A 20899-nucleotide genomic window follows, 5' to 3' on the forward strand; every position below is an offset into this window, starting at 1 on the left:
AATAAATAAATACGCACAACGATGGAAATATTCACAAATACCTACAGTGGAAGACTGGATGATTAAACCGATGGAGCTGGCCCAAATGGCTAAGTTAACAGCGTTAATGAGAGAAAATACTGCTTCTGGATTTACTTTTACTTGGCAATCACTTTTAGATTACTTGCTTGTGTTAGATAAAAATGAAGCTTTGATTTTGGGTTTTAGTGATTAAATGGTCTGTTTTGATAGAAATAATGTTGTTAAGGTTTAACTAATGGTAAGAGATTATATTTGTAAACTTATTCATATCTGTATTGGAGAAAATCAGAAGTCACTCTTTGTTTCTGTTTTCCATCTGTCCTGCACCATTATAGTTTTTTTATTTTTTCTTTAGTCCTGTTGTCAGATCCCCCCAATCAACGGTTTTACAAAAGCCCTTATCGGAGCATCTGCCATCATTTCCTTCTCCAAGGAATGGAATCCGTGTCACCAGATGGGAGGGGGTGTGAAGTCTGAAGTGGTATATTATGGCTATGGAAGACATCAAGGACACAGCATTGAGATATGCCAGGAATGCCATCTGGATGGGAGGGGGGTGACATGGCTTCATGGGAAAGGGGACTAACTAAGAGAATGTAGTTTTAAGTTAGGTTTGAGTGGGAAATCTTTATTCGCAGCTTGCCTTCTGTACCGTTCATTACGCTTCATTAAAACAGTTAAAGAAATCCCAGCCTCCTGACTGTGATTGTGTGAATGCTCAAATGATCAGGTGCTGACACCTATACTCTATGATCTAGCTTTCCTATATTCTATATTTTGTATTTTAACTATACTTGGAAAATTAATAAAGTTCTTATAAAAAAAGTATGAAATTCCTTAGTATAAAGATAGCACACACACCCCTCCCTCAAAGGCTGATCCTCTACCATCCTATGTAAATCACAATGACTACTGTAGGGTTAAAACTGGCTGGGCAACATGCACTGTTGGCTTCCTACAGGAACAAATGTCATCCAGGAGAAAATTGACAATTGCTGCATGAAGCAGTTTCTGCCTTCTGGTTCTATTTCAAAAATAAAGGAGTGGGGAGGAATCTGTTCTCTGGGCATGTTCTTATTGATAATCTCATGCCAGATGTTAGTTTAGCCTTTCATTTTTCATAATCTAGGCTTCAATATAATACTTGATATCATGCCATGTAGAAATATCTGATTAAAAGGAGTATTGTGAACACCATGAACATACTTCTTCAAGGAGAATATCATGACTGCATGTATTGATTTTGTTGTCAGTTCTCTGATCCACAAAGACATACTTGACACTTGGACAGTTCTTTACAGCTTCATCCACAGTGTTCTTCAGTTCTATGATCCGTCCACCTCTGATTCCCTGGTTACAGGTGATTACTGCTTTACATTTAGCTAGCAAGAAAAATAATTTATAGAGTCAGCAGTTTTTAACCTACTCCTCTGTTTTGCATTATAATCTAATAAATAAAAATAAATAGCACATAATATATCATAAAGCAACCCTTCCTATATAGTAGTGAAAAGCTCAGGATTGTTTTCCTGTTACAGCAAAAACAAAATGTGTTGTATGAAAATAAAATTGCATGTAAAAGCTTACGGAGACTCCTGGCATATAACAAATCTAACTGCACTTTTGCTGATGTGCTAATTTTCTAATGGGAAAGTTGTGCTTTCCCTGCAGTAACAAAACAAGCCATAGATTATTATCTGGAAAGTTTTATCTGAAAATTACTCACCATCATTTATCCTCCCTGCTAAAGATTCTGCACTGAATCCAGCAAATACAACTGTATGAACTGCACCAATTCTGGCACAAGCCAACATGGCAGCCACTGCCATTGGAGATACAGACATATAGATAGCAACTCGGTCCCCCCTTTTTATACCATTTCTCTTTAAGGTATTAGCAAGCCGACAAGTCATGTTCAAAAGTTCCCTGCAATGCAGAAAAGAAATGCCTTATTTTTGTCTGTTTCACTTTATAAATATCAGATTTCAATCTACAAACTGATATTTATCCAGCAAACTTAAATTTAAATCTAATCCACTTAAGCTCAGCTTTTGTAGATTTAATTTCCGCTATTTACCATGATAATCATAAATTATACAGGTACTGTTACAATAGCAACAATTTTAGATGCAATTTAAAATGCAGAGATATTACAGAACAATTCTTAGATATAATAATCTTTTGGATAATTAAATTTGCTGAGCTAAAAAACTAGCTGAATTTCTTGAATTACTGATATCAGGAGAAATATCTAGTATTCATCAACATTTTTTTCCTTCCTAGCGTTTTTCCTGCAACATTCCTAGCATTAAAACTACATTAAAGAATACTGTGTAAGAAGCACATTTCCTTCTTTGTTATTTATTTGTCTGTTTAAATCCATTTGTAACAGTAATAATAGCCTAATGCCAAATCAAAAATATCATTTTAAGAAAAATACTTCCTCTTCTTCCTCTTGTTCTCCTTGTGGTTGTTTTTAACAGTTACTTTTACAGTTCAAATGGATTACCAAAGGAATGAAGGAAAAGCAAATTATTTGCCCAGCGCTATGTAGTACCTTCACAGCTAAGCTAGATTATTACCTGGAAATCCCATCAGATCAGAGCTGGGTTAGTGGACTATCATTCCATTTTTACCATAACTGTCATTATATCAACATTATTCAGACATATGTTTAAAATCTGCAGGATTCTGCAGAGTAAAGGTCATTTTCATAAATAATTATGTGAGGTCAGAACTATTCTTCAGGATTCTGACCTGTGCTTGTCTTACAATGCTAATGTAGACTATCAGAAGGCACTTCCACGGGGAAGAGGTAGAGAGAAGAAAGTGTTTAACCCGTTTAACGTCCATCTGCAACTGTGCTGTGGCCATGCCCTGGTCCTCCCACTGTGCTTTGAGATCAGAAGAGACTCAGCTGCAGGGGAAAGAAAAACAGCCTAGAAAGGATTCCAGGGAAGATCTGGCAAATGCAGGAGTCATTATATACTTCTAAATTCCAGTTCTCCCTTACAAATATCCTGTAAGCAGATTTATATTAATCAAGAAATACCAGCAATTCCTGTTTCCATGAAGATTTCCATAGATATAAAATAGGTCTTAGTCATCTATCTCAAAATAAGATGTGAGACAGATTGAACTATCTGGCTTCCATTAGGTAATACTTTTTACTTTATATTGCTTGATAGTGACATTGGTCTTGCAAGAGTAAGGGGCCACTGACCTGGAAGAAAAGTAAGTTGTGCGAAAAGAAGGAAGACGAGGTTCTAGGAACACTAGTTTTTCAAACATCCACTCTGTATTAGGCAATGCTGAAAACAATGGAGAGGCTTATATATTGAGCTAAAATAATTTGATTTTGATTTACCATATGTGAAACATTACTGTTGTTTGTATACTGTTGTTTGTAATCCATGGTTTATGCAGTAAAATATGTGCTTGTTTTACATATTATAGTTAAAACAAACCATGACAAAGTGTGTATGAATCCACCTAATATCTATCTACCAGCTTCTTAACTAGCTGAGATTCTGCTTCTTGCCTTGATTCTGAAACAAACCGTTGAACCCTGACAATTTGAAGCCACAATTCTCAGCTAACTTCTGTGCCTGGCCTTTGCTTTGGACCCTGCTTTCAATTTCCTCTGGCCTTTTTCATATGATATGGTAAGCCACAATACTTTCTTATCACAAATGTGCCTACTAGTTCCTACTTTCATCTCTACTTCTGGCTGGAATCTCCATAAAAAGCCATCATGAAGTTAAGGCTATGTTCTATTCTGGCTGACAGTTGCATGCATCCTGTGTTTGTTTAGCTGTAAACTAGTCACAGGTGCATAGTCACATCACTATGATGCCACCTTCATGTTAATAAGGCTCATATAATTTACCATGTAGCATGAGTTGTTGACCGGTTCCCCCATATCTCTGATCTTGCAGTTAGTCAGTTCTTTTGTCTTGCTATCTCTGAAGAAGACAACAGAACTGCAGAATTGTGCAACTTTCTCTATGTCATTGCATAGAGAGAGAAAAAAAGGGCTGCAATATAGACATAGAGAAAGTTGCACAATTCTGCAGTTCTGGAGAGCCGGTCAACAACTCATGCTACAGGGTAAACTATATGAGCCTTATTAACATGAAGGTGGCAGCAGGTTCCTCCTCCTGAGTGATGTGACTATGCGCCTGTGACTAGTTTACAGCTAAACAAACACAGGATGCATGCAACTGCAGAACAGGAAGCAGTCCTTGAGAGGTCAGTTCAGAGAGCAAGAGTGAGTCAGCAACATTCTAAGAGCTGTATGGCATTCATGCAGGAGGTATCTCCACCCACAGCCAAGCTGTTCCCAGTTCTCATTTTAAAAAGAGCTAGTTTCTTGCAGCCCATCCAGAAATAGATACACAAAGCAAAACATGGGGTCCTTGGCCACTTTATAAGTAAACCTTGTTTCTGCATTCTACTGTTTTAGCCAGTGAAAAGAGTCCTAATATTTGTCATACTGTATGCTACCTGGAGATTTTTATTTGTAATCTTCCTAGTAGGAACTTGTTGCTGATCCTAAAACAACAAAAAATCAGAAATCCAGGCTTTGTGTTTGTGATCGGCAGTTAAACAGAAGGCAAGATTTTTTAATATTTCTATTGAATATACTTTTTAACGCTCTTCCACCTCTTCCTCTACCTCTTCTTCTTCCTGCCATCTAAACATTTGAAAAAATTATTCTGTCAATGGAAGTAGTCCATCATAGTTATATACATATTGCTAAAACCAGGACAGTGCTTGCGAGACTGTAAGCTATGTTGGCATTGCAAGATAACTCAAATTTGTTATGCCCATTCGCAAAGGGAATAATTTTTGTCAAATCTGCATAGTAACCTGTTGTCTTATTAGCATGTCTCCTGATGTGTTGGACTTTTTGAAAATAATATGAGGGAGAATGGAGCTGAAATTAATCATAGCAGCAATGTAATTTATTAAGGCCTGGAAGAGCTTCTGATGTTTTCTCATAGTATTAAGCAAGGCTACCAGTTTTCTTTTATCTCCTAGATGGGACCTCTCATTCTCTCTTATAGAAGACTTTAGGGTTAGGGTACTTTGACATTTTGTAGTTCAAAAATTAGTGTCCTTCTCTACTTAGAAGATCTTCAGTCTCTTGTATTACCTCGACAGCAAAACACAAGTTTGGTGGACTACAAACTAGGTCAAGTGATGCAACACAGCTGAAGGAAGCCAAGCCAAGGAATGTATTTATAATTAATTAGATTTCTATCCTGTTTTTCCTCCAAAATGGTACACAAATTGGTAGCAATCCCTTGTTTGACCAGGAAAATCTGTCTAGTCTGTATTATCAATTTGTTTTTCTTCATCAGATCCATGACCAATATCAAAAGAGGCTTGAAGTCTTGAAAAGCTTCCTTGGTTTTCAATACTTGATGATTTTGGTCATAGCTAAAAATATATGTTCTAGATCCCAAGTTTGCCCATTGAAAAAGAAACTAACTGTACCAATTTCTCAAGGTCAGCCTTCCATCTTTCTTGCTGCCTAGGCTTCTCAGTCATTAGAACTAGCAGAAATAGTAAATCCTTTCACGCTAATATAACTTCTTGAATTAAAATTATTAACCAGACTCAGTATCATATATTTTAGGAACAAGCTTGCAGTTCTAGGAGCATCTGTGCAATATAAGATTCAAGTAGTGCAAAAATAGCAATATGTTAGATGATTTTTAAAAATAGCTGAACAACATGAAAGTAAACTACAAACCCTGGCCACGCATACAAATTCTTCACCTTTATTGTAAAAGATACTTGTCTCAACCTCCATTGCTATTCGTGACAGCATGTTCATATTGCTGTTTCCAATATGAAGCTGTAGCTCATTTATGCAGTCTCTGCTTTATATACATAAGTTTCATGTTTATTTGTTTATTATTTTATTTATTTTACACAATTCCTATACTCTTGTGCCCTCTCAAAGGGCATGGACAGATCTAAAAGCATCAACATAAAAACTCATCATCACAATAACTAAACCTATTAACACTGTAAAGTCCCAGGCGGCTGGGCAAAATGAAGGTAGCAAGAACTACACAGATGTCAGTAGAGTATCTTTAATGTGAGTCTGGGGTAAATATCAAATCTTGGAAGAATATCTGTATACTGGCCCATGTCCCTGCCATTCCTCACAAAGATAATATCATGGCCCAGGACTGAGACCACTCTGAGTCTGAAGAAGCTCCTCCACTAAACCAGGGGAATGTCAGCTTCAGGAGATACCAAGCCAGGAATCACCTGAGGCTGATCAAACACAGGCAGTGTCATGATCACCGTTGCGATGATTGTGACAGCGCAACGACTCACATAACAAGGAAAGGGGTGCCAAGGGATTAAGGGATAAGCAACTGATTAACAAAGGAGAGCGACAGACACTGGCAACAAAGTAACAACTCTAGCCAGAAAAGCAGATAGGAAAGATACAATGTTGCAAAGAAGGAAATTGACAACGCCCGATCACGAGGCGCGCCCAAACTGTCAAAAGAATCATGGACATTATCGCCCGACTTAAACTCATCACCGGCCGGGGGAAAAGATTAAGGAAACGCCCGGGGCACCAGAGGGGGCTCCGCGACCCCTCACCCACCGGCAACAGGACACTCGGGGCTCGGGGCACACCCAGGGTAAGGAGGGGTGGAGCGCTGACCGGCGCGGGCTATTTAAATCCCGTTCCGGTGCGCTCCACTCACGCTCAGCTTTTTACGCAAGGCATGCATTCTATGCCCAAATAAAATCAGAACCTAAACCTCCGAATTAGCGTCTGCGTTTTATTGGGTAGCAGGCAGGGCCTGACATAAAGCTGAGCATCACAAACCAACCTCGCCAAGCCCCACCGAACGAAAATTTTCCGCAGGAGGAACCAAACGGCGAGAATCGGAACCGGGAACAGCGATGGAGCCAGCAACCTGCACCCGAGGCGTGAGGGACGGCCCGCAAGCAGCAGAGGCGACCCGATGATGGCCGGAGACAACGCGCTCCACAGGAGCCGCGGACACCCTCCCTGCCCACACCGCACCCCAGTTCCAGACCTGGAGCCCCAGCCCAGACGAGGGAATCCCGGCGGAGAACGAGGTTGCGGATCAACGACTCCTAGACTGGGCTGACGGAGCAGGATACCAGACGGAACCGCCCTACCCCAGCTGGGAACTCCCCTACCCCGAAACACCGACCAGCCAATACCTGGCAGCACCACTGCCAGCCAACCAGGACACGCTCGACAGGGTCACGGCTCTAGAAGCTCGGGTACGCGACCTGGAATCCATGCTCCAGTCTCTGATTGTCAACGGGCGCTACAAGACTGAGGCAGCACAGGTACCCACCCCAGCCACAACCCCGAGCGGGAGGGGCCAAGCTTGAGCCTACACCACAGGGGCCCGTGCCCCCACACCAGTGGGAACCATTCTTCAACACCCACGGGGGGGGGGGACCCGCAGCACGCGAGGTTCGCAAAAGACTTCACCGTGAACTTCGACGGGAACCCCACGAAACTGTCATTTTTTTAACCAACGCAAGGGACTACATAGCCCAATATGGACATTACTTTAGTTCAGAAGCCGCCAAAATCTCGGCGGTGGCCACCAGACTTCAGGATAGGGCTGCAGACTGGTACGTCCAGCTGTACGAATCCGGAGCCCCAGCCTTAACTAACTTTCAAGTCTTCCTCGCCGAACTAAAACAATACTTTGAGGACCCACTGGCGAAGGAAAGGGCAAAGTGCATACTATTAGCGCTACAGCAGGGCAAAAGAACGGTGGCCGACTACGCCCTAGAATTCAAAGTCCTCACGGGGAAAATCACCGAATGGTCAGAGGCCACTCTGATTGATATGTTCAAAAGGGGCCTCAACCGAGAGGTGCTCCAATGGGCACTCTACAGGGATGACCCACCCTCCCTTCACGGGTGGATTTGTCTAGCCGGCAAAGCAGAACACGCACAGCGCACGTTCCTGCTCACGACCACGGACAACAAAACCCCGCTCAGCACAAGAGGACCAGCTCCACAACCAGGACCAACCTGGCATGCAGACCAACAACGGAGGCTGGCCTGCGGACCGTGCACGAAGTGCGGGAAAACGGGACACCGAGCGGCAGACTGCTTCACAAACAGAGCACCGGACCGCGCGCCCAGACCCGCACCGAAGACACTGCACAAACCAGCCAACCCCCCCCCAGACGACCGACAGGAGCATTGGCTACCCCAGATGAGGACGAGGACGCCTACCTCGCAGGGGACGCCAGCGACGCCCCGGAACAGCCGGCGGGAAACGCCCCCCACCTGCTCTAAGCAGCGCCGCTGGGCAGGTGGTGAAGAAGGGGCGCAACAACCCCAGGGTGAGTGACGACTGCTCCATCCTGGCAGGGACAATCAACCTCGCTTACGGCCCCAGAGCCATTGTGGCCGAAGTACTAGTGGACTCTGGGTGCTCCAGAAACCTGATTCACCCCAACATTGTCGCGGCACTCAAACTGCCCTGTTTCCCCCTCCCCAAACCGTTGGCGTTCCACCAACTAGATGGCTCCACAGCGGGGGGGAGACCGGCCACCCAACGGACTGAGATGATCACCCTGACAATGGGCACCCACAAGGAATGAATAAGCTTTGTGGTGACCCAAATAGGAAGACCCATTATAGTATTGGGGATCCCGTGGCTAACACGCAATAACCCCCGCATCGACTGGAGAACACGTGCCATCCGGTTCAACGACGGCATCTACCAGGCACCAGCACCAGACAAACCACCCACTCCGACAGTGGGGAGGGCTGAGGCTGTCGCCCACGACAACGAACCCCCCCCAGAAGGACTGCCGGAACAATATGCTGACTTCGCAGACGTCTTCGGAGAGGAGGAGGCGGACCAACTACCCCCCCATCGTAAGACGGACTGCTCAATTGAACTGCTCCCAGACGTCCCCTTACCCAAACCCAAGATCTACCCCATGACCCAGAGAGAACTAGCAGCCCTCCGAGAATTCCTAAACAAGAACCTTGCCAGGGGCTTCATAGAGCCAGCGAACTCGCCGGTCGGAGCACCCGTCCTATTTCGGGAAAAGAAGGACGGCACCTTAAGACTATGTACCGATTACCACGGATTAAATTCCGCATCCCTATCCAATAAATACCCACTCCCCCTGGTGAAGGACATGCTTGCCCACCTGTCAAAGGGCCGGGTGTTCTCCAAACTCGACCTCCGCGAGGCATACTACAGAATCCGAATCAAGGCAGGGGACGAGTGGAAAACAGCATTCAACTGTCCCCTGGGCTCCTTCCAATATAAGGTACTGCCATTCGGGCTGGCGGGGGCTCTGGGGGTTTTCATGCAACTCATAAACAAGGTGCTGCATGAGCACCTGTTCAAGGGCGTGCTGGTATACCTCGATGATGTCCTCATATACACGAGGACACAGAGGGAACATGAAAAATTGGTGAGGCAAGTCCTCACCAAACTGAGAAAGGCCAAACTCTACGCTAAGTTGTCCAAGTGCGAATTCCACAAATCGTGCTTGGACTACCTAGGGTACAGAATTTCTGATAAAGGCGTAGAAATGGACCCCGCGAAGGTACAGGCAGTTTTGAATTGGGAACGCCCATGCACCAGGCGCCAACTTCAAAGCTTCCTCGGATTCGCTAATTTCTATAGGTCCTTCGCCAGGGGGTTTGCGGAAATAGCCCTCCCCTTAACGGATTTACTCAAAACCAAGGGAGTCGGGGAGACACGCAAAGTAAAAAAACCCAGGGGCCGTACTCAATTGGACTCCCACCTGTCAAGACAGGCTGAAAGCGCTGTTTACAGCAGAGCCAATCCTTGCGCACCCGGATCCCGAACGACCGTTTGTAGTGCAGGATGCCTCTGACTTTTCCATAGGCGCCATCCTGCTGCAAAAAGACCCTGCAGGAGCCCTTAAGCCATGCGCCTACCTCTCAAAGAAATTCTCGGAGACGGAGAGGCGCTGGCACGTATGGGAGGAGGAGGCATTTGCGGTAAAAACGGCACTGGAGGCATGGCGTCACCTGCTGGAAGGGACGACCTGCCCGTTTGAGGTCTGGACAGACCACCGCAACCTCGAGGCGCTCCGGACGCCCCGATGCCTCAGCCCTAAACAAATAAAATGGGCTCAGTTCTTCAGCCGGTTTAACTTCCAACTGAAGTTCATACCAGGCAAGAAGAACTTCCTGGCAGACGTGCTCTCCTGACTGCCCCAGGACACGGAGCCCATCTCCGACATAGTAGGGACGGTACTTTCCGAGTCCCAGCTGGGTATGGCAGCAATCACCCGAGGCCGCGCTCAAAGACAGCCCACCCCCACCGCACACACGACCGCGAGCCAACCCGCCCCCAGACGCAGGCGACCGCAACTACCGGGGGGGATACGGGCAGACCTTACAACAGCATTAAAATCTGACCCCTGGCTCCTCGCCAACCCCAACAAGGTGACTATGGATCAGGACCTAGCATGGGGGGAGGGCAGACTATACGTACCCGACTCGCAAAGGCAGGTGATCCTCAACAGATCGCATGACAGCAAGCAGGCGGGACAGTTCGGATTCTTAAAGACCCTGCACCTGACTCGGAGGCAATTCTGGTGGCCCTCACTGAGGACGGACGTCAAGGCGTACGTGGCATCCTGCCCAGTGTGCGCAATGGCCAAACGACCGACGAGCAAACCCCAGGGACTGCTGCAACCCGTAGCGGAGCCCTCCCGCCCATGGGAGGAGATCTCCATGGACTTCATAGTCGACTTACCACCCAGCCAAAAGAAAACAACCATTTGGGTGGTAAAATACTATTTTTCTAAACAAGCGCATTTCATCCCCTGCGCATCGATCCCGCCAGCCCAACAGCTGGCAAAGCTGTTCCTAGTACACGTGTACAGATTACACGGATGTCCCTCCCGCTTGGTGACCGATAGGGGCACACAATTCACCTCGAAGTTTTGGCGGGCTTTTTTTAAAACTGATCAGTACCCAACAAGCCCTATCAACAGCCTGGCATCCCCAGACAGACGGCGCCACAGAGATCCTCAATGCCACGCTGGAACAATTCCTCTGCTCCTACATCAACTATCACCAAGACGACTGGGTCGACCTACTCCCGTTTGCAGAGGTCGCCTACAACAACGCAATACACACAAGCACGGGGAAAACCCCATTCGAGGTGGTGTCAGGTCGCGAGTTTGTCCCCATCCCGGAACTGCCACAACCCCCGTCCCCAACAACGGCTGCATGTGATTGGGGCAAGAGGATCGCAGACTCATGGCCGGTCATCACAGACGCGCTTAAAGAAGCGCAAACAGCCTACAAAGCACAGGCAGACAAACACCGGCGACAGCAACCGACATTCCAGGTAGGAGACATGGTCTATCTTTCTACCAAATTCATAAAATCACCGCAACCCTCCAAGAAACTGGGCCCCAAGTACATTGGGCCAGTCCGGGTGACTCAAATAGTTAACCCAGTCACGGTACACTTGGACCTGCCACACAATTTAAAGAGACTACACCCAATATTTCATTGCAGCCTACTAAAGCCGGCAAGCAACCCCTCCCGGTGGCACCCACGCACGCCCCCACCCCCCACCCCGGTGATGATGGACAGCAACACTTTGAGGTGAAAGAGGTGCTTGACTCTCGCAAGCAGCGGGGCTCCCTTCACTACCTCGTGAAGTGGAAACACTTCCCACACCCTGAATGGGTCACTGCCCGCCACGTCAAGGCGCCTGACTTGGTCCACGCATTCCATGCTGCTTACCCCACTAAACCCGTGGCTTAACCTTCCGAAAGGGGGGCAGTATGTCATGATCACTGTTGCGATGATTGTGACAGCGCAACGACTCACATAACAATAACAAGGAAAGGGGTGCCAAGGGATTAAGGGATAAGCAACTGATTAACAAAGGAGAGCGACAGACACTGGCAACAAAGTAATGACTCTAGCCGGAAAAGCAGATAGGAAAGATACAATGTTGCAAAGAAGGAAATTGACAACGCCCGACCACGAGGCGCGCCCGAACTGTCAAAAGAATCACGGACATTATCGCCCGACTTAAACTCATCACCGGCCGGGGGAAAAGATTAAGGAAACGCCCGGGACACCAGAGGGGGCTCCACGACCCCTCACCCACCGGCAACAGGACACTCGGGGCTCGGGGCACACCCAGGGTAAGGAGGGGTGGAGCGCTGACCGGCGCGGGCTATTTAAATCCCATTCCGGCGCGCTCCACTCACGCTCAGCTTTTTACGCAAGGCATGCATTCTATGCCCAAATAAAATCAGAACCTAAACCTCCGAATTAGCGTCTGCATTTTATTGGGTAGCAGGCAGGGCCTGACAGGCAGTATCAGAACAGCTGGAGCAGTCAGATGATGAAATATGGCCTCTTAGCCCTCAGGCATGGTGAGTAGAGCAGACAGCAGAGTGAAGACACTCAATGAGGCTCCTTGCCAAGCAAAATATGCCTGTCTCAACTAAAAACAGCTGGGTGCAGTCTTATTTAAGAGGCAGCTCTGACCCATATCTCCTTGTTGGAAACAATTATTTCCTGTGCCTGGAATGTCATTGCCTTCTGCTCATGTAAGGAACTGAAACTCTGACTCACAGACTGGCTGATGAACATTGCTTGGCTCTGAACTTCAGGCTGACTTGACTATTCTTCTGGGTGTTCCTGTGGAAAGTGAAACTACTCAGGCAAGCTTGATCTCCAGAGACTCTGATTTATGCTTCTTTGCTAGTCTGCCATTTGTCTACTCAGCCTTTGGTAAATTGGTTATCATTACCTAGCAACTGTGTGTGTGTTTGAAACCTGCAATAGGACAGGTAGGACTTAAGCAGGCCCTCTTTATATGTTACCACTGGGTAGTCAGCATCATTCTGGATAAGGCAATCCCTAATGTAGGGCTTCAGAGAAAATGATGAGCACTTGGGGAGACACAAGGAGGGTGGAGAAGTACACATGCTTCACTACTCATACTGCCTCTGGGTGTATACTCATGTACACACTTTTATGCCACTATTGGTTAGGTGTCTTTTCACTCCATTTTTTGTACTTCCTCAGAGACTGGGAAGAGGCCTAACATGGGCAATCTCATCCAGTTGCCTCCTTATCTTAGAGATCAACTAGGCCTGAGACAGAGCTACCACCAAATCATTGGGAAATTTCCTAAGAACTCTCAGAAAACACTCAGGATCCATCAGAAGCCTGAGACAGACCATCTTAATAGGTCCACGCTACTGTGCTCATGATCTGCAGCTGGACCAGAAAGTGATTTAAACATGGCAAAGGACAGATGGCAATATCCTCCATAGTCAGGTCACATCTTATCTGCTCTGAGATAAAAACCTAATCCAATATTTAATCCTAAGAAAGGTTTGAGTCTGGAACAACAGTCAGTGCAGGCAACCAGATTGACAAACTGTATAAAGTGGGTCCAGATCCAATTCAAGGTGTTGGTTATTCCCTTTAAAGCCCTACATGGCATGGGGCCAGGTTACCTGAGGGACCACCTCATCCCCATAACATCAACCCGCCCCACCCAGTCATGCAGACAGGGCATGCTACAAACCCCGCCGATAAGGAATTCCACCTGGGGGAGTCCAGAAGGCAGGCCTTCTCTGCAGTGGCACCTGCCCTTTGGAACATTCTGCCCCTGGAGCTGAGACAGGCCCATTCGCTCCCAGACTTCCAGAAGAACCTAAAAACCTGGTTCTGCCGCCTTGCTTGGGGTAGGAGGGGCACCAGTTCATCTTGGGGGTGGCTATTATAGATCTCTCCCCAACAAACAAGATCTTTGCTGCTGGATTTTATATTTTCTACTGTATATTTATTTGATTTTATAGAGTATTTATATTGTAATGTATGTGTTTTAACTTTGATTGTAAACCACCCAGAGTCCCCTTTTTGGGGGAGATGGGTGGTGATGGAAATTTGAAATATAAATAAATAAATAAAGCAGTTTCCTATGTTCCTATTGTTGCCCCCCAAAATCCAATAGCACACAGATAAGGAAAAGTGTGTTGTAACAGTGTCCATTATGTGCACACAAGTTAAAATTACATCCTATGCTGCAGCTATGCACTACTTCAGTTGCAAAAACTCCTGTGGCTTTCAGCTTAAGGCACATTCAGTTAGGCTAGAAACTGCATGCAACCCACTAGTTTACCATTATCTGGAAATTCTTACGCCTGAATAGAGGAGCCAACTCTTGAGCAGCCAGAAGGCCTACTACTAATATTTAAAAAAAATATTTTATCCCTAATGTCTACATTGCATAACTTTTTCCATTTATCCTTCCAAGAGCAGACAGGAACACTATGAAGTCCAAATAGCTGCAATTTGATACTCTAAAAATGTTAACAGCCCCTTGTACTAATAGTTCCTATACAGAGAGTGTTATCAGCATAAATGCCTTCATACAGTATTTATTCACTTGCCAATTTTATAAAACGGTATGAATGTCATACTTCAACAAGAGTACATTTTATTTTGCAAATCAAATAGACTGGCTCTTTTCACATAATGTACTATATTCACATGCAATGTACTTACACTCAGCATAACAGAGGAATGTTGTTAGAATGCTAGTCTTTTTGGGTTAAAAGTGCACATAGAGTATATGGGCCTAAATGCTAAACAGTATTAACCAGTTGCTTGGGTTCACGCACACAGAACCCTAAACTAGACAGTATTATACTCTATCCTGTTGTATAAACTCAGGCAGTAAACTGAGAACTTTATTTAAGATAAAGAGAGAAAGCTGATTCTTATTTTTAAGGAAATAACTTTTCAGCTGTTTGACTTCAGAAAAAAAGGACAGAAACTGGTTTGATCAACAGTATTGAATTCTTTGTGAACCCCTGTTGATCAAACCAGTTTCTGTACTTTTTTTGGAGGCCACCTCAGAAACATACACTCCAATTACAGTTATCACTGATCCATCAACACTGTTTTAAGGGAAAAAAAGACATACTCTATTAACCTTCAGCATCCAAAGTGTGCCTTCCAGCAGCAACTATGTTATTCCAAGCATGGATGAATGGACAAGACCATTCATGAAAGGTTCACAAATTATATTGGCCTTACACAGAAGATACTTCTATATATGAGCAAAACAATTGTACATTCACATCAGTTTGTTACTGTAAGTCTGTCCAAATGAGGTACAGTGCTGTAATAAAAACAAAAGACAATCTTCATGCTGTTGATGAACTGTGTATACCAGCTAAACAACCTAAATCAGTTTTCCCCAATCTTGTGTTCTCCAGAGGAGTTGGATTTGTAAGTCCCAGAATTACCAGCCAACGTAAGAGTTGGGAATTTGAATTGTATTCCAACACATCCAAAGTAAACCAGGGTGAGGAGGCTCAGCTGGCCTACATAGTTTTTAGTTCTGCTCAGTCAAATCAGAATGATCTGATAGCAATCAAATGAGACATCAAAACCACAAGAGCACTCTGTATACAATAGATGGATTCACTCAGCATGCTAAGCTATAATGTGGTTTACTCAGTGTTGGTTTACTTCATTGTGTGAACTTAGCCATTCTGGTTTATATACAGCAACTTATGACTTAGCATGTTTATTTATTTATTTGTTTGTTTATCAAATTTGTCACTGCCCATCTCCTCCGACCAGAGGGACTCTGGGCGGTTTACAATACAGAACAATAAATATACAATAAAATTCTAATAAAATCCCTCTAAAACAATTTCTCAGCTACCCCAGCTCATAAAATCCAGATGGCGTGAACCCATCCCATGAGTTTATTTAAAAAGCATTAGTTAAGCAAACCATAGCTTGGTGGAATGTATTAACCAGAAGAATGTTATTCTCAACGAAAAATGTCATTTAAAAAATTACATTAAGAGACACAGAGCACACAGCAGTGCATGCAGTTCTGTAGTGTCCCCCCTTTTCGTTGTTTATTCGTTCAGTCGCTTCCAACTCTTCGTGACTTCATGGACCAGCCCACGCCAGAGCTTCCTGTTGGTCCTCAACACCCCCAGCTCCCCCAGGGACGAGTCCGTCACCTCTAGAATATCTATCCATCTTGCCCTTGGTCGGCCCCTCTTCCTTTTGCCTTCCACTCTCCCTAGCATCAGCATCTTCTCCAGGCTGTCCTGTCTTCTCATTATGTGGCCAAAGTATTTCAGTTTTGCCTTTCATATCATTCCCTCAAGTGAGCAGTCTGGCTTTATTTCCTGGAGTATAGACTGGTTTGATCTTCTTGCAGTCCAAGGCACTCTCAGAATTTTCCTCCAACACCACAGTTCAAAAGCATCGATCTTCCTTCTCTCAGCCTTCCTTATGGTCCAGCTCTCGCAGCCATAAGTTACTACTGGGAATACCATTGCTTCGACTATGCGGACCTTTGTTGTCAGTGTGATGTCTCTGCTCTTAACTATTTTATCAAGATTTGTCATTGCTCTTCTCCCAAGGATTAAACGTCTTCTGATTTCCTGACTGCAGTCAGCATCTGCGGTAATCTTTGCACCTAGAAATACAAAGCCTTTCACTGCTTCTACATTTTCTCCCTCTATTTGCCAGTTATCAATCAAGCTGGTTGCCATAATCTTGGTTTTTTTGAGGTTTAGCTGCAAGCCAGCTTTTGCACTTTCTTCTTTCACCTTCATCATAAGGCTCCGCAGTTCCTCTTCGCTTTCAGCCATCAAAGTGGCATCATCTGCATATCTGAGATTGTTAATGTTTCTTCCAGCGATTTTAACTCCAGCCTTGGATTCCTCAAGCCCAGCACGTCGCATGATGTGTTCTGCGTACAAGTTGAATAGGTAGGGTGAGAGGATACAGCCCTGCCGTACTCCTTTCCCAATCTTAAACCAGTCCGTTGTTCCGTGGTCTGTTCTTACTGTTGCTACTTGGTCATTATACAGATTCTTCAGGAGGCAGACAAGATGACTTGGTATCCCCATACCACTAAGAACTTGCCACAATTTGTTATGGTCCACACAGTCAGAGGCTTTAGAATAGTCAATAAAACAGAAATAGAAGTCTTTCTGAAACTCCCTGGCTTTTTCCATTATCCAGCGATATTGGCAATTTGGTCCCTAGTTCCTCTGCCTTTTCTAAACCCAGCTTGTACATCTGGCAATTCTCGCTCCATGAATTGCTGAAGTCTACCTTGCAGGATCGTGAGCATTACCTTACTGGCATGTGAATTGAGTGCCACTGTTCGATGGTTTGAAGATTCTTTAGTGTTTCCCTTTTTTGGTATGGGGATATAAGTTGATTTTTTTCCAATCTGATGGCCATTCTTGTTTTTTCCAAATTTGCTGGCATATAGCATGCATTACCTTGACAGCATCATCTTGCAAGATTTTGAACAGTTCAGCTGGGATGCCGTCGTCTCCTGCTGCCTTGTTATTAGCAATGCTTCTTAAGGCCCATTCAACCTCACTCTTCAGGATGTCTGGCTCTAGCTCACTGACCACACCATCAAAGCTATCCCCGATATTGTTATCCTTCCTATACAGGTCTTCTGTATATTCTTGCCACCTTTTCTTGATCTCTTCTTCTTCTGTTAGGTCCTTGCCATCTTTGTTTTTGATCATACCCATTTTTCCCTGGAATTTACCTCCGATGTTTCTAATTTTCTGGAAGAGGTCTCTTGTCCTTCCTATTCTATTGTCTTCTTCCACTTCCGCGCATTGCTTGTTTAAAAATAATTCCTTATCTCTTCTGGCCAACCTCTGGAATTTTGCATTTAATTGGGCATATCTCCCCCTATCACTGTTGCTGTCATGAGTACTGATGGCGAGCAGGAGGGGGCCTCTATCCAGGAGGGAAAACGCATGCGTAGTACTGAGGAATTAAACAGCCATTCAAAGAGACACAGATCAGACCCGCCTTAACTTTCAGGGTTTATCTGTCTGGGTTTTTCCCACACTTCTTCAGTTTGTTAGGATTCTGTTTAATGTAGCAGTAATAAACACTAGAGACCTACTCCTCATCTCAGCGTGATTTCTGACTGTTAGGACAGTTGCCTTTTGCTTTCCTTCTTTCTTGGGCTACTTCTAGTGTCTCAGCAGACAGCCATTTTGCCTTCTTGGTTTTCTCTTTCTTTGGGATGTATTTTGTTGCCACCTCCTGAACAATGTTGCAAACTTCTGTCCATAGTTCTTCCGGGACCCTATCTACTAAGTCCAGTCCCTTAAATCTATTCTTCACCTCCACTGCATAGATGTCTGCCACCTTTGGCTGCAAAGGATGTAGTTGATCTGATTTTGGTGTTGTCCATCTGGTGAAGTCCATGTATAAAGCCATCTCTTAGGTTATTGGAAGAGAGTGTTTGTTATGCAGTGAGTTGTCTTGGCAAAATTCTATCAGCCTATGTCCTGCTTTGTTTTGTTCTTCCAGGCCATGCTTACCTGTAATTCCAGGTGTCATTTGACTGCCCACCTTAGCATTCTAGTCTCCCGTGATGAAAATAACATCTCTTTTAGGCATGTTGTCCAGTAGGTGCTGCAGATCCTCATAGAACTGCTCTACTTCAGCTTCTTCAGCATCTGTGGTTGGGGCGTATATTTGGATCACTGTGATGTTAGATGGCTTGCCCTGAATTCGAATTGAGATCATTCTATTGTTTTTTGGATTGTATCCAAGCACTGCTTTAGCCACTTTACTATTAATTATGAAGGCTACTCCATTTCTTCTGTGGTCCTCTTGTCCACAGTAGTAGATCTGGTGGTCATTTGATGTGAAGTGGCCCATTCGAGTCCATTTCAGTTCACTGATTGACATCTCACCAATAACCACATCCAATTTGCCCTGGCTCATAGATCTTACATTCCAGGTTCCAATGGTGTGTTGATCCTTAGAACATCGGATTCGCCGGTCTCCCCTTTAGCCTCCAGTAAATTCATTAACATTTGGGTTCTTAAAACAAAGTAAACTTAAATTTGGTTAGCTTATACTTTAGGCAGCTAGATGGCAGTGTGCATCTGATTAATACCTGAATGAGACACTACCAGGTACATCCCAGGTCTGGAAAATAAAAATAAAATCCCAGAAGAAAGCAATGGCAAACCACTTCTGCACTGTTGCCAAGAAAACTGCATGAATGCCTAAGGGGTCAACTCAAGGAAGACCTGACTTTAATTGTGGGTTAGTGTCTTATGTGAGTACAAGTTAAGGTGGTAACCTTATGACTTAGACTCATGTGTAAACCCACACAGTTAGGTTATTTTAGTAAACTATAGTTCAATTAATGATGCATCAATATGTAGTATAAACATACCCAGCGATATACTGTATATATATGTATATTCACACAAACAACCAGGCTATACAAAATATACACACACACACACACTGTTTGTGTATGTGTACTGTATATATATATATTCTATCACTCCTTTATTATTTTTTATAAATAACTCAAGGCGGAGAACATACCTAACACTCCTTCCTCCTCCTATTTGCCCCACAGCAACAACCCTGTGAGGTGAGCTGGGCTGAGAGAGAGGGACTGGCCCAAGGTCTCCCAGCCGGCTTTCATGCCTAAGCCAGGACTAGTACCCTCAGTTGCCTGGCTTCTAGCCTGGTGCCTTAACCACTAGACCAAATTGGCTTATGTTTATTTGCATTCTTAATTTTGAGTTACAAAATTTAGTTTTTTGATACAAATATTTAAAGCTTGACCATTTTGACATTGATTTTTATTCTGTTTAGTTAACATATTGTCCAAGTAATCTTTAATCCTAAGAATGGCCTTACAATCAGCAGATAAATCTACATCTGAGCAAAAAAAGGGGGGGCTCATAATTTTACACTCCGAAATTACACTTCTTAAACAATGTTTACAGAACAACTTACAGGTCTGCCAGGAACATATGTAAAAAATATCTAAAGTAAAAAAATTGTACAAATTATCCAAAGGTTTACCATAAAGAATCATTTTGCAATGACAATAGTCATGGAAAATACAGAAATGTAATTTTATTTCTACATATTGCAAGAGCAATTTGGCAACACTGCATGTATGATTTGTCATTTCCAATATAGGATAAATTTAAAGAAGCCATACATGGGTGAAGATATTACAACAGAGGAATCTGTACTATCAACTACTGATGTTTATTAAAATGTACAAAATGGGAAGATAGAGTAATATTGAAACGTATTATTTTAATACTATTCCTTTTATTTAGTTATTTTAAAAGAAATAGTCATAGGTTGTTCTGCATTTTAAAAATGGTTTAGTGTTCCACAGTCTTGTAAAATTTAAAAAGTGCTGAAACTCAGAAATGAGATGCTGGGTGGAAGATTTATAATCTTCACGTTTCTTTAAAACACCTGTTAGCTGTTTACGTTGGACTGCATGCATTGGCTTTCCCCACTTGTAAACATACTTGAGGGACCACCTCACCCCCGTTACATTGACCCGTCCCATCCGGTCAGGCAGAGAGGGCATGTTATGGACCCTGTCCATGAGAGATTGTCAATTGGCAGGGTCCAGGAAGAGGGCCTTCTCTGCTGTTGCCCCCACCCTGTGGAACACATTACCCCCAGAGGTGAGGCAGGCCTCCACTCTCCCAGCCTTCCAAAAGGGAGTAAAAACCTGGCTTTGCCATCTTGCTTGGGGTGGGAGGGGGGATATTCAATCATGGGGGTGGTTGACGCCGTGATGCGGCCCCAAGGAATTTTATCGTGCTTGTTCATCCAGGATTTTATATTTATATTTTAATGATGCACTTGTTTTTATGATTTTAATCTCTTGTTATTTTGTAAACCACCCAAAGTCACTTGGCGAAACGGGTGGTGAAGAAAGAGAGAAAGAGAGAGAGAGAGAGAGAGAGAGAGAGGAAGGAAGGAAGGAAGG

The 20899-nt window shown here is 44.2% G+C and overlaps 1 protein-coding gene across 1 annotated transcript in view; it reads right to left on the minus strand.

Moving 5' to 3' along the window:
- ACSS1 (acyl-CoA synthetase short chain family member 1) overlaps positions 1 to 20899 on the minus strand; it is a 58204-nt gene that overhangs the window by 21775 nt on the left and 15530 nt on the right. The window contains exons 3-4 of the mRNA XM_063301826.1: positions 1748 to 1947; positions 1228 to 1403 (exon numbers count right to left, since the gene is read on the minus strand). Of these exons, the coding sequence (XP_063157896.1) occupies positions 1228 to 1403; positions 1748 to 1947 (376 nt within the window). The remainder of the gene's footprint in view (positions 1 to 1227; positions 1404 to 1747; positions 1948 to 20899) is intronic.

This window comes from Candoia aspera, chromosome 1, assembly GCF_035149785.1.
Source record: "Candoia aspera isolate rCanAsp1 chromosome 1, rCanAsp1.hap2, whole genome shotgun sequence".
Taxonomy (NCBI): Eukaryota; Metazoa; Chordata; class Lepidosauria; order Squamata; family Boidae; genus Candoia; species Candoia aspera.